Source organism: Falco peregrinus, chromosome 7 (genome assembly GCF_023634155.1).
Source record: "Falco peregrinus isolate bFalPer1 chromosome 7, bFalPer1.pri, whole genome shotgun sequence".
NCBI classification, from domain to species: Eukaryota; Metazoa; Chordata; class Aves; order Falconiformes; family Falconidae; genus Falco; species Falco peregrinus.
In genome coordinates, this window is record NC_073727.1 from 70,438,415 (window position 1) to 70,452,833 (window position 14,419).

Below are 14,419 nucleotides of genomic sequence, written 5' to 3' on the forward strand. Positions count from 1 at the left end.
CATAAAATGTTATCTCTCCTAGATCCCTCTGTGTCTAAATTGTGCTTCATATTGTGGGTCATAATTGTTTGTTCTTAATTTTTACGTTACACATCTAGACTGAATTTCTATTAAAACTATGGTTCATGGTTTTTTTTTCAAAATATGTGTAAATAATTTCATAGGTTGAAGTTTGTGTCTTCTTACATTAGTTTTTCATCATAAGCATACCTCTCAGATGAAGGACAAAGGAATAACAATAGTAAGACATTGAGAAAACTCAAAATTTTATTTCAGAAATGAAAATTTTCTAAAGTCACAAAGTATGACTATGTGTGGGGCATAAGGTTTTCAGTATAGCAAGTTCAAGACAGACACTTTGGATACAATCATGCTTCCTCATAAAAGGACACCAAGACACAGTTCCCGAATTCAAGGCTAACTTGTGGGCTTTGGTTGTGTCCACTTTACTTAGGTAAGCTTCTTCTAGGATAGATTGCCTTTGTCACCCTGCCCTGCAGAATTTGTACCAAGATTTTCTTGTCTGGATACATGCTTGTAAGCAGTGTGTCTTGAAGCCAGCTGGTATATTCTGTCCATACCTATACCATTAAACTCACTCTCCAAAACAGAGTGGCTGGATCTGAAGTGGCTGTTGAGAATGATCTCCAGCACACTCTAACTTGTAAAGCATTTGAGCATTGTTTGATGGAATGCTAGTTGGGATGGGTCAAAACCATTCTGGGGACAATTCTAAGAGTACAATGGTCTCATAAGTACTAGCACCCATGACCTGTGCCCTGGCACTGTTCAATCAGCAGTCCAGATGTGGCCTCTGGATGCCATCTGTTTCCCTTCACCCCAAGACATTACTATTTCATAGACTTTTTTGTCTGCTTAAAATGTGTGAAATAACATGACGGCTGTGATTCACGCTATCACTGTGACATATTTACAGCATGAAACAGCTATGTGGCACGTACTTTAGCTTGTGAATACAAAGACTGCAGGAATTGTTCAGAGCAGAGGATCTATGATTCTAAAATTCTCACTTTCCTTTGGGAGTTTGCTGAAGGAATTATTCCACATGAATGACCAAATTGTTTTTTCTTGGACATGCCGAGTTTTGCCTTGGAGAAACTTTAAACTGGAGCCATGCAAGTTTATAGCCAAAGGATACAGACAAAGGCAGTTACAGCATTATGAAGGTCTAGACCCTTTTTTATTTAGCAATGTAGAAGACTACATATCCATTACTGAAAAATGAGTGTGAGTCATCTTAAAAATCTCAACTATCACTTAACCCATAAGATACGTGTCCCATCACTGCAACAGTTCCCAGGTGACAACAAACCCTGAGATTACACTTATACCATCATTCATTCAAACATATATTAATACATAATAAAGAAAGAAACCCCATGCAGCAACAGACTACAGATTTCAAGTGTTGTATTGGGACTGTTTTTCATGTCCCTTTAGTATAAAATAATTAGCTGTCTCAGTTGTCCTGGGCACAATCAGTCTTTTCCTGACATTATGAATACAAAATATTCATAAAGTTGTTGGTTTTTTAATGAAGTAACTTCCTGAATACCTAACGTGAAAAGTGTAGCTACTTTAAGAAATATAAACGTCTCAGAGGAATGAGACACCTTTTTAGGCTTTTTGTCTATTTGTTTTGGAGTTTTGGTTTGTTTTTTTAACTGAGATCACAGAGATAGATTTCTTATTTTCCTAGGGAAACACCTTGCTCTCAAGATGTCATATGTTCAAACTTATATTAAATTCTGCTTCAGTAACAATGTTTTGGTTACACTAGACATGCATTCCCCATTATAGGAGATGACTACAGTGGTCTTTAATGTTTTAAAAATTATAAGTCTATAAAAATACTATCACATTCATGACTGATATCTGAAGAGTCTCAATTATTAGCAATTAAAATTTGTTTCCACTAGCAACAGAATTTCCCTTGTGGTGGAAAATGTTGGGTAACAGCACTAGAGGACTCTGACCTTAAAAATTTTAATCTTGGTGCAATCTCATATCTGGTATTTTATACTGGATTGAAAGATGAAAGTGACATAAATGTTGGCTTAAGATAAGCAAGAAAAGGCCAGTTCTGTGGGGAAACTATACATGTGATTGTCTTGCAGAGATTCCTTTCAGGTCTAGGCATAGAAACAACGATGACAGTGAGATCTCATGGTGTAGTAAGACTCTAAGCAAAATCTTTCCTCCTTTAGCAGCAAAGAACAGAAAAGAAACAGTGATTAAAATTCACTTCCTTTCCTCAATGTTTCAAATTGTGCTTGGCATCTTTGCAGAATCAGCTCATGAATGGACCATTTTCAATGAACACTTATTACAGCTTTTTCAAAGTAGAGAATTTAAATACCTTACACCTATTTAAATTAGCTCAAATCTGAATTGAACGACATTGAATCAGATCAGCCCAACAGTAGGCACATCCAAGAGCTGAGGGAAAGTTATAAGAAGGTTCTAGAATGTGGAATTACGGAATAATTTTCTCATTAGGAAATCTTCTTCTTAAACATGTCAGGTATTTGTTTTCTCATATACCAAAGTGTGTAGACTTGCTTCCCTTACAGAACTTACTAATACACTGTGGATGATGTCCTTAGCAGCCAATTCTTGCCTGGGCTCTTCACTTCAATAAAATTGTGTAATATTTTATGCCTTCTTCTAAACTTGCATACTTAGACTAGAGGAGAACAAACTGTTCCTGCACTTCCTGACAGCACCGAAAACATTGCAGACGTTGATGGCATTTGCACATTGTGGCAATAAGAAAGAGTGTTTCTTTAAGTGAAAAGAGGAACATAATGTATAAAGTTTACCGTCTAGTACCTTATCTGTGGTGTTTTTTAATCAATACTTTCCTATGTGACAATCTTTGTTTACACAATTAATAAAAACAAGATTTAATACATGCATCCTTTATAAGCAGAACTCCATCAGGCTTTAAATAGTGTTTTTGGCTTCTATATACTGCAGTATACAACTCTAGCATCTAGATAATGAGTAAAGTTACAACGTAATGACAAAGAGAACAAGGCAATATATGAGAATATTTCAATAAATGGCTATAATTCAGCTGAGTGTCTACTGGTGAAATTAAAACATACTTGGAGAAGAAACAAAATAAATATCTGACTGTAGACAAAAATTTGCTTGAGAATAGCCTTATTCATGTAATTACAAGGCAACACCCAGATGATGGTTGGCACAAGTACCTGAACAGTGAGGGAGAGTCCCACTCCAGTGGCTATCTTCTTGGCACTCCCTAGTAGAATTTCCTATGAGCCTTCGACCCGCTGTGCAAGAATAGTGAATTACGGAGCCATATGTAAATGTGTCTCCTGAAAGAACTGCATTGGCAGGTACCCCAGGATGTCCACAAGAAATGGCTAACAGAGGAAAGAACACAATATTATATTTTCACGGCACAGAAAAAAAATCTATTATAATCTTTAAATTTGAGGCTGGTTCCACACAACATAAACTTCTGTTTGTATTTCAGCTCCTTCGTATCTTCATTTTTGCTGTTGCTATAGATGATTTACTGGTCATTTGTAAGAGTAAACATAAAACTACATGTAAAACTAACCCATCTATTTTGGCCTTTCCCTGAAAATACACAAAGCTGTCTTTCCTCATTCTTTTCTGTGCCCTGTCCTTCCCTAAAACTAATAGAGATTATTTCTGTTAAGCTTGGGAAAGAAGAAACCAAGTAAGTTTAATGTTGCAATGTGCTTACATATTAGAGAGATGAAAACAGTAATCAGCTTTATCATTTCTATAAAATAAGTAAATGCAGTTTAGGTAATATAGAGAAATAAAAAACTTCATCTGTAGTATTACTATAGCAATGTGTTGCACTAGGGTAAGCAAAAGGAAAATGAATTACTGATATTTTTTGTAAATTATGAATCATATTTATGCTTAAATTAATATGCAAATTTTGAGAAAAAATCAGATAAACAGTTTTGGTAGAGAATAACTAGTGAACAAGTAGTTCAGATCTGTTACATGAGAAAACATAAGTCATCTTAAGGTGAAATAGAAATCAAATTCTGAATGCTTTTTGTGTAAATCTTAGATCATTCAGTAAAGAAAGAAAACCCAAAGAAAATAAATGTTACATAAATTTAATAAACAGTCACTCAAACAGGCAACATTTGAACAGATCAGTTGAATTTGAGTAACTTTATGAGTTACTAGAATGAATGATCTATAGGTCAAATATATTTTTAGAAAAAAAGACCGTTATTCTCATGACTGTTACTCCTGACAGACATCAAAATTACGTCTGTTATATTGGATCCCATGATAATGTCAAACTGACTACAAAATGGATATCTGTAAAAAGGTATGGTCCTGACCCCCACTCTTTCACTGCTGTGTGTTTCTCTTGCTTTCCTTGGGCTGGCTTAAACATTCGTGTAGCAAATGGTAAACCAAATCAGGACACTGGGTAGTCCCACAGAAAAAACAGCATTTAGTTTTCAGCCAGATTAGTTACCTTAATGAAGTTGATTCAGTGCTAGTCCTGCCACAATTCTGGAAGGTGCTGCAGTGGGCAATCAGAGTTTTTGAAAGAAAATAATTTGTAGGTCACCTTAATGTGGCTGTAGTGCTGTGATTTGTAGTGAGCAGCATGAAATTTCCCCAGTTTATGAAGAAAAGAAGCAGCATCAATTTTTAAGCTATGCTACTCATAGGTATTGCCTTGCATAATAAAGGAGCAGTGTGTTTCTATTCTTGCACTCGTGAACTAAATTGTTCACAGTAAATATAGTGTAACTTTAGGTTCAAAATTTACCTCACCTGCCTCTCCAAGCACTTTGCTCTACCACGGAAAGCAATCTTATATTTGAAAAAAAAAAAAAAAAAAAAAAAAAAAAAGAGATTATCACTGATAACTTTTGAAAATTACATCTCTGTCATAGTACTTGAAAAGACTCCGAGTGACTTCATCTGTGAATAGACAAACCTATCTTCCCCGTAGAAAGAGCCCTATTTATTTTACTGAGATTTTCTTAGGGGAAAGAATGTTAAAGGTCACCTCATAATATTTAGGATTCATATAGTGTTTCAGTCCATAAGCAGCAAATTAGCATCAATTAATATAGCAGGTAATTGAGGAGGAATGTAGGCACCTTGCAGCTCATTTGAAAGTTCCCACAGCCTCAATCAATAGCCCCCAGGGCTAGGTCAGCAATTCCTGTTCTCAGGGAATGGACACCTATGACTTTCCTCAAGCTCTGCCTAAAACCATAAAGCCATGTAAATAAATACTACCAAACTTCCAACACACTTGATGTGAAAAGAGGGGTAGCTATTCGAGGTGATTTAGATTCCCCATCCTCTTCTGCCCCTTGCATAAAGGAGTGTCCCTTTGCTCTGAAACCGCAGTTCTGAAAGTAGGAATGGGTCGTCGACAGAATTGGGCCACAGACTTTCATAATGTTTTTCCTAAGGTGTAGAAAATGAGGCACATGCTTGCATCAGGAAAATATTCTTGCCAAATTAACAATTTTATGCAGCTATTTTGTATGTAAAATGTTGTATTTTTCTTAATTATTTCATTATTGAAATGTGAATAAACCTGATTGTAGCTCTTATTGACAGTTATTGGAAGTACAGACTGTTGTGAAAATCAAAACAAAACTGCTTCGGTCATGAGGATACTAAATACATAGTAGTCGGAAGAAAGCAAGCATAAAAAATAAATTCACTAACCTAGTTACCTTTATTGATCTGATTATTAGTTTATACTTATAGACCAAACTAAATCATTTAAGTAACCAATCATAACTCTGTAAAGCAAAAACTTTAAAATCATCTGATGTATTTGCAATTTAAAGTATACTTTCATTTCATTTACTATTTCCTATAATTGCATTGTAATTCAGAAATCTAATGTCAGAAAATTAATGATCACAGAAGAAAATTATCTCAATGGAAAATGAAAGTAAATCAAACATATTCTAAAGATCTGAAGCTCACTGAACTGATTATAGGAAACACAAGATCTCTCTGAGGAAAAAGTGATGGAGGAAGTATGACATGACATTATGAAAATACCCTGCTGAGCAAAATTTTCCTACACAAAAGTTCATAGATTCATTCTCATATACATATTCCAATACCTCTGGGGAAATGAAACAAGCAAACAAACGGGACAGGCATTAAGGGTCTTAGACAATCAATTTAAATCATAACATATAAATAATAATTTTAGATTTCTGTTGCTGTTTTCAGATATCTTAACACTATACCGAAAGGGATATTAATCTTAACTTTCTGGCATTTGAAATAGCTCCATAGGACCCTCTAAACCCATTTTTAATAATGACAAGTTGCATGACATCTTGTCTTGATGTTTTTTTTATGAAGCTGTACAATTTGCAGTATGTTGACCCTAAAGTCCAGGTTTGTTCCTCAATAGAGAGCTACGCTTTTTTTTGTCTATCAAGACTAAAAGTAATGCAGCAGTTCTTAGTGTTAATACAACTGAATGAATACTTACACAAACATTTTGGTAGTGATCGATCCCATAAGCCATTAGCTTTACAGGTCAAAGCAGATGAGCCCAACAGATAAAAGCCCTTCTTGCAATGGTATGCCACACTTGTTCCATACTTGAAACTTTCAGGATAATTCTGCTGTCCATGCCGAATTGCATTTTCCACAAAGCCAGGATCAGAACAGTTCACCACTGTAAGACAAACAGTTTTCATCACTGATGTAGAATAGAAATGTCATAAATAAAATGTTAAGATGCGGGGAAGTTTGTTACTTCACTAGCAGCTCATGACTGTGGTCCATTTGATATCCTTCGTGGGTTTTATTTGACTTAAATATCAGATACACTGATTCTTAAGTCAGTCTAGGTTTTTTGCTTTGAAAATAGTACTATGATTTTACTCCAGTTCTTGTAATAGTCTTGACATACAAGTGGTTTGAAGATAAAAGAGGAACTGGAGGAATTTTTTATCATTCTCTTGATAGGCTTAGTTTGATCTTCTATGTAATATTTATGTAAAGGAAGCCAAATTAAAATCAAGTCAGTACATAGTTTAAATAATATTTTATGAGTTTATTTTTTTATTTTTCTGTAAAAAGAAAAAATGCTTCCAACATTAACAAGACCATTTTCCAGCTATTAATGTGTAGAACAGAGAAAGGAAGATGGTGAAAAATCAAGCAATTGATAGTGGAGCAGGAGTGAGGGTAAGCACCAAAATGCAGTTAAAAACCTAACATGTTTTGGGGTTTGTATAATGACTGTTTAGTTTTTAGAAAAGGTATATGTGCCCTCCCCAATCCTTTGTTTTATACTCTGCAGTGAACATGATGTTTTGTTAGTAGATTATTACTGACTGAGGTCTTCATTGCAGACTCCCAATTTTGCTGTCTATTCATCTGAAAGGTATCTGAAAAATCACAAATGCCTCCTCCACCCTGTCTTCACTGTAGGCATAATAGTATAAATTAAAAAAAAAAAACCCTTAGATTATTAGTATTATAATTTACAGTTCATCAAACAATGACAGGAATCTACCTTTCAAATATACGATCTAGTTCAAATTCATTTTCTTGAAAAAGAAACCAGTGGAAAAGAGCAACAGTATTATCATCTTAGAGGTAAGACCCACAGAGTCACCAATGCACTGTTTTTTTAATCTTGCATCATATTTTTTTCAAGAGTTTTCAATAAGTTTTATTATATGTACAATTTAAATTTACTGATTAGCTAATACACTAGAACAAGTCAGCTATTGCAAAAGTTCATTCATTGAAAGAATACTTCATTCTGTCAGCTAAAAAGTATCATGAGTTTAAAGAAATATTAACATCCTAAAGTCTAATTTTGGGGCAAAAAACCAGGTAAAATTATTTTAATTTCTCTTTCTTTTTAAAATGCACAACCTTAAAAGTATTGAATGCTCAAGATTTCAATCTTGCAATGGTTTCCAGGCAAGCATATACCTAGGTGTAAAGAACGCCCCATATAAACCCAATTTTTTCCTTTATAAAAAGCATTTTAGAAGTAATATTTGGGGGGGAGAGGGGGAACATTCTTTGGCATGAAGTACACCTACTTTCCATCTACTGATTGCCACTAAAAACACTGAAAATAAAATTACACAGAAAAGCAGAATACATTTAAAAATATTAGGTATCACAATGACCTACATAAAGTATTAGTAAGACATTATCTAGACTGATGAAGAGAGATGGTTAATAGAAGAGATTTGTTGTGTGTTTTTTTCCTAAGTAGTAGTAAAGCTACAGAGTCTCCTAACTGAAATTACTCCTATTCTGTTTTATGCTGAATCCTATCAAATGATTCACCAGATAAGTTACCTTTAGCTTTCTTTATAACAGTTTAGCTTGTATTTCGTACTACCAACATTTACTGAAACTTTGAGTATTACAACCTTATAAATATTATACATAAATCAGATGTGTGCAGGTTAAGTAAACATGTTTACACTGGGATTTCACTGACAGAAGCAAATACCTTTTTACCTCCTGACTTTTTTTCAGTGCCATAAAACAGAAAACTGCTAAATTCTGAAATTCCACTGCTCTTTGGAAGCTGTGAAAGATTTGCATGTGGCAGTCTGTGTCTCTGTACTTGCTTTGAAGAACCGGAAATTCATTCATCAGGGTATCTCTACTTAAGAGTACTATCAAAAAAGATGCTTTAATCTTTTTACATTACACATTCTTTGTTGCTGCTTTTTTCCATTATTACTAATCACTGAGCTCAGTCTAATTCTTTCACTGGCAATCCAACTATCACTGTGGAACAGGAACATAAATCAAAAATTGTAAAACACACAGCCCACTGACATGAAGCCCTACCAAAATATTAAGTTAGATCGGAACGAGCTCTTATGCCTGTATTCACAGAGCCATTCTTTGTTACAGAAACTAGCACAGCTCCCAGAAGCAATGCACACTGCATCCTAATTAACCCTGTTTCTTAGGCAATTAGATATGCTGTAGTGCTGCGTAGATGCTGCTGTAAAGCTTCTCCGTTTAGAACCAGCCCGCATCCTCTGCATAGTTACGTTGCCTTGTACAAACATATCCTTAAACTCAATCTCTCTACATATGTATATACATTCCTAAACATTAGAAGCTACATCAGTGTCAACATGAAGTAGAGAATATCAGCACTTGTTATCTGGCATGGTGCCAGTAGACAATGGCTGCGTCTATGCTTCCTTTAAATAACCTCTATACAAGTGAAAAAGTATGGGAGTTCATCGTCTTCTGTGACTGTAAAAATCCTTTGGAATAAAACCCAAAAAACCTGTAATAGTTCAAGGTGAATTAATATCAATTTATCAATCATACTTAAAACTCTTCTGTATTAGAAATTTTATCCAGTGGAACTACAATTCGTTGCTGAACTCACATAGATCCATAGTACAGGTGCATGTTTAGTAGCATGCATTTAATATCATCCACATTTACTTTAACTCAGTACTATAGCATTAGAAATTGGCTATGTGCAGATTAAACAGTACATATACTTTTACAATGAGATTTCATTAACAAAAACTCAAAACTAGTTGAAATTTTTATGTGGACACATATTAGTGGACTTTTTTCCAAGCTATAGGACAAGATTCATATTCTCTGTCTACCTAACTTAGCATCTTGTGATCTCAAAATATTTTTTGCAAGAATGTTCCTTCATGCAATTTATATTTTTAGTTTATTTTCTAGTAAGATTTTTGGTTGGGTTGTTTTTCGAGTTTTGTTTTGTGGGTTTTTTGGGTCTGAGAATGAAGTTTCTTGCCCTTTCACTTCTTTTCTAGGGCTCTAGATGTTAACACAAACAGGTTATACTAATAGAATCATGTCTAAAAAACCATGATTGTTCAGAATCAGTGAAAATAAAAGTTACAATAGTGCCTATGAAGCCATTAAAATTAAAAAAGTTCCACATTCATTTTCAACTTAATTTCATTAATTTTCAGTCAGTTTGTTCCTACATAACGCTAGCACAGAAACAAAAATACATAAGCAAATTTGAAGACTGAAAAATATATATTTGAAGTATATATTTGACATAATTCCTGGAACGACATGCAGTACATGCAGTTTCAAACTGATTCATCCTTAAGCTTTTGCACTGAATGCCACAGGAAAGCATAAGGGGTTTGCCCTTGGTTTAACTCTTTTTTATCATAAATGCTTGAAAATAAAATTGTTTGGATTACAAAAGGTACAACTTTTCCTTTTTAAAAAAAAATGTTTGGGGTGGGGTTTTGGGGTTTTTTTTGTTGGTTTTTTTTGTGGTTTTTTTGTTGTTTTTTTTTTTTGTTTTGGGGTATTTTCCTGGTTAGATTTTATTCAGGTAAGAAAAATACACCAGCATCAAAACCATTAATTTTACTCAAGCAAATTTTTTTTGCTATTTAATTAGAAATAATTCACAAAGCTACTTACAGGATTTAGGTGTCTTGAAAACAAACAAAAAAAGTTAGATTCTTGTTCCTTTAAAACTAGTCAAAATAAAGTAATGACAATGGCTGAAATGAAAGCTTTGAAACAGAGGTCTAAATTTATGTTCAGGATATATTAGAAAGATGGGTTCTATATTGCTCAGCTAGATCAGATGATAATGAATAGAAGACAGAGCATTGACTCACCCTCACAAGACTAGAAGCTACCCTCTTCTGCTTCCAATGTTTAAAAGCTTTAAGTATAGCAAGAATGCACATGTTATACTGTAGGCTTTCTTAACTTCTAATGATCATAAGCTGTTTAATGTTATCAGAATATATTATTCTTTCAATTTTAAAAAATATTTTATGTGTGCATTAAGCAGTGTATAGGTGCTGTTTTAGTAATCTACAATACTGTTTCAGGTCCATCTGACTTTGAATCTACTGACACAGATACACATGCAACCCACTGAATGTCTGTTCTCAATTTCCAATACCTGGGTTTGCCGGACTGACATTATGTTTCTTTTTGCTTTCATTACTCTTAGGATACAAGGAACTTAATCGCACACCTTACTTTCAGCTCTGGCAAGAACAGAGTAGCATAATTATGCTTGTTCAATACCTTTGGATCAAAAGACGGTCTGTAGATCTGACCTTTTTCCTAGGTTTATACTTCTGACTTGGACAGTTTTCCATTTATAAGAAAATATAAACCTGTTTATAAATCATCTCTGATATACAGAACCTTTCAATATTTTTTTTCCTACATTAAATAGCAACAGGATAAAACGAACAGTCCTAGGAGCAGTTTCTGGAATCAAATCTATTCACTGTAATTGAAGGCACTAAGGACTATGTTAGAGACTCATATGATCTCTTACACCTTCTTCTGACCATAAAAAAATCTTAACTTCTGCTCTTCAACAAAGTGCAAACAGGAACTATAAAGAATATCCACCTTCAGAACACAGAACAGTCTTTAAAAGAAGTCACTTTGATAGTCTTCAGACTGATTAAGAGCTTAGACTTTATCACATTCCAAGTCAGAGTTTGTCTACCATCACCATTTTAAAAAGTCATTGCTATGTTTTCTCAAGAGTGTGAAGACAGAATGAATGCTCTGCAACCACTCTACCATGAAAAAACCCACACAGTTCACACAGTGCCTCCAAGATAGGGCTGCCTTGGGGAGAAAAGTATCGCCTCGTCTGAAGTTCTCAATGAGGGACAGAAATGTGGCAAATGCCCTGGTACTCTCTTTTGCTGGAATGGGGAGGATACGAGGTACCTACACGCACAAACCTTTAAAAAAAAACAACCTTCCAGAACAAAAATGCAGAGAACCTGCCATGGTTTCATGGACTATCAGTCATTCGTCTCATTTGGGAGTTGTGAGAACTCCAGAATATTGGAAAGTACTATTTATTTAAAAATAATATTAAACCATAGTATTTAACCATGTATTTTATTTCTAGATCAAAGTGAGAAACTGTTTTATTAAAAAAACCCCCACAGTTAAATACTGCACAGATAAAAATACAGTAAAAGTAAAAAGCAGTAAAATAAACAGTGAAATGATATTTTAGAATTTATTCAAAAGAAACAGCAAACTTTTTTTCCACTTTAATTTAGCAAAAATCATTGTTACTGCACTCAAATATACACTAGATTAAATGAAACAGAACATTGAAACTATCTGGCCAAATTCTTCCAATTTTAATATTGAGATATTCTATTAAAATAGAAGAAAAATCTGAAGCATATTGCAAAAATCTCACATTTATTGAATGGTTTGCACATTCATTAATACAATTCTTTTCAAAAATTCTTCCCATCCTATGGATAACTCAGGTTTTTTCCTAGGTTTAATTCTTTCAAGCATTCACAACATCTGTTCCTTATTTTAGTACAGTTGAAATTTTTAAAATAAAATAAAACTACTTAAAATTGACACTTTAGTTTAATGGATAAAAGCCTGCCAAGTTAGCTTCTGAAAAACCAGTATTAGATATTAAGAAAAAAGAAGTTTGTTTCACGAAGATGTGCTGCCCTAAAGCTACCCAAAAGCAATTCTATCTGAATCATCTTTGAAACACAATAGGGAGAATAGAAAAACTCAATTTTCCCCACAGAGCAGAAATACGGAATTTTCAAGGAATATGCTACAGTCCCAAAGTATCAATTTGTCTGTATGATACAGTGTTCTCATTCTTATACCAGTAGTATCTGCTCAGCCAACTCAGTGGTGAATAAACTATAGTCACTGAATGCATAATTTAAGCATGTGCTCTGTGCCACAGAATTCTTGCATCACACATGAAGTCTTATCAAACGATTACACAAGCGAATACTATCCCCCAAGCTAAAAAGTTAACAAAATTATGCCTGCAGTGTCATTTAGCATCAGCTATAGATTTTAAAATGTATATATACATGAGTGTGCTATAGCTACAAAGGGCTGCAGTAAGGAGTACTTTAGGAAAGTATTTGAGTTGGCCAGCGTACAGAACTAAGGCAGTAGTTTTCCCTGATTGCCTTTCACCCTGGGGACTCGGTTGTAAATCACAGCAAGAGTTGATGGAGATTGCTTTCTTTCAATGACAGCTGTCAAGGGTTACATGGGAAATGAATTCTGGCACTCTCAATTTAGTCTGTTGAGAAAAGCAAGAGAATGCTTCAAGTCTGCCCTGATGGCTTTGGAACCTCATACTGAATAGATTCAAACCCTTGAGGACAAAGAAGTGAAAAGACCATGTCAGAGCCCTTTAGGCAGTTTTCTGCTTAAAAGTTGAATGATCATCAAAAAGTATATAATTCACAGTATTTCATTTCTTGTTCTTGCTCTTTCTTTCTCTTCTTTATTTTCTTAACGGAAACAACGTTAAGCTTCTTTTTAAAAGTTTCATATCTGTTCAATAGTGTTTTAAAACTTTTTTATTTGAAAAGTATTGTATTAATGTTGGTATGTGGCACATCTATAGGGACTGGCACTCAGAGCAAACAAGAGCAGAGAATTCACTCTGACTTTATGAGAAATTCTAAGAAACTGTCTATAATAAAGAAGGCACTGCTTGTGAAAGCACAATTACAAAATTGCTAGCCTATCGAATTTTAGTAAAGTTGAGTGCCAAGCCAGCAATACACATCAATGATAACTTCTTAGTGAAGTAAAGAAGAAAAAACAAAACCCCAAAACAAAACCGTCCCCTGCTCAAATTACAACCTCACCTTGCCAAAGTCTCAAATACACAGCAGTCCATTTTTTTTTTAATTTTTATTTTGTCAATGAGGTCCAGTTTTAAGAGTGATTTTATCACAGAAATTCTAGCCATATAAACCATAATATTAAAACATTTATTTAAGAAGGAGAGTGTTTTGTGGTTTTACATACATTAGTAAAGTCCATCCAAAACATAAGGTCCTGACACCATGTTCCTGATGAACTTAGACCAAGGAAATTTTCACTGCAATTAACGCGGTATAAATGATGGTAATAGTGTAAATTAACACTAACAATTTGCTAAATAATATCTTGGTATAAACAAGATTTTAAATAAGGTTAATAGATTCAATAAAGTATATAGTTCAATATTGTTTACTTATGAGATTAAAAGCTAAGACACACATTGCTTTTAATTGCATCCCAAAATTTTTGCCACTGATAAAACATGGCAAATATTCTTCCATTGTTACAAAAAATGCAGTATTTCTCATCTTTTCTACTGGAAAATTTCTGCCAAAGTGCTCTGATAACTAGCTAATTCTACACTAAAGTAAAAATGGAGTAATAAGTATGTTAAAAGAAATTCCATGAACTTGCAATTATTTTTTTTAAGCTTTGAACTGAGCTTTATAAAACTTTATAAAAGAACACTTCTTTTTGGAACACCAGATTAGCTAATTTAAAAAGCATGTATTTGTCTCTTGGATATGTA

General features: G+C 34.0%; 1 protein-coding gene across 1 annotated transcript in view; it reads right to left on the reverse strand.

Annotated features, from left to right (window-relative positions):
* Window positions 1-14,419, reverse strand: part of CSMD1 (CUB and Sushi multiple domains 1) — a 1,203,943-nt gene that overhangs the window by 39,117 nt on the left and 1,150,407 nt on the right. The window contains exons 55-56 of the mRNA XM_013299736.3: window positions 6,539-6,727; window positions 3,240-3,413 (exon numbers count right to left, since the gene is read on the reverse strand). Of these exons, the coding sequence (XP_013155190.2) occupies window positions 3,240-3,413; window positions 6,539-6,727 (363 nt within the window). The remainder of the gene's footprint in view (window positions 1-3,239; window positions 3,414-6,538; window positions 6,728-14,419) is intronic.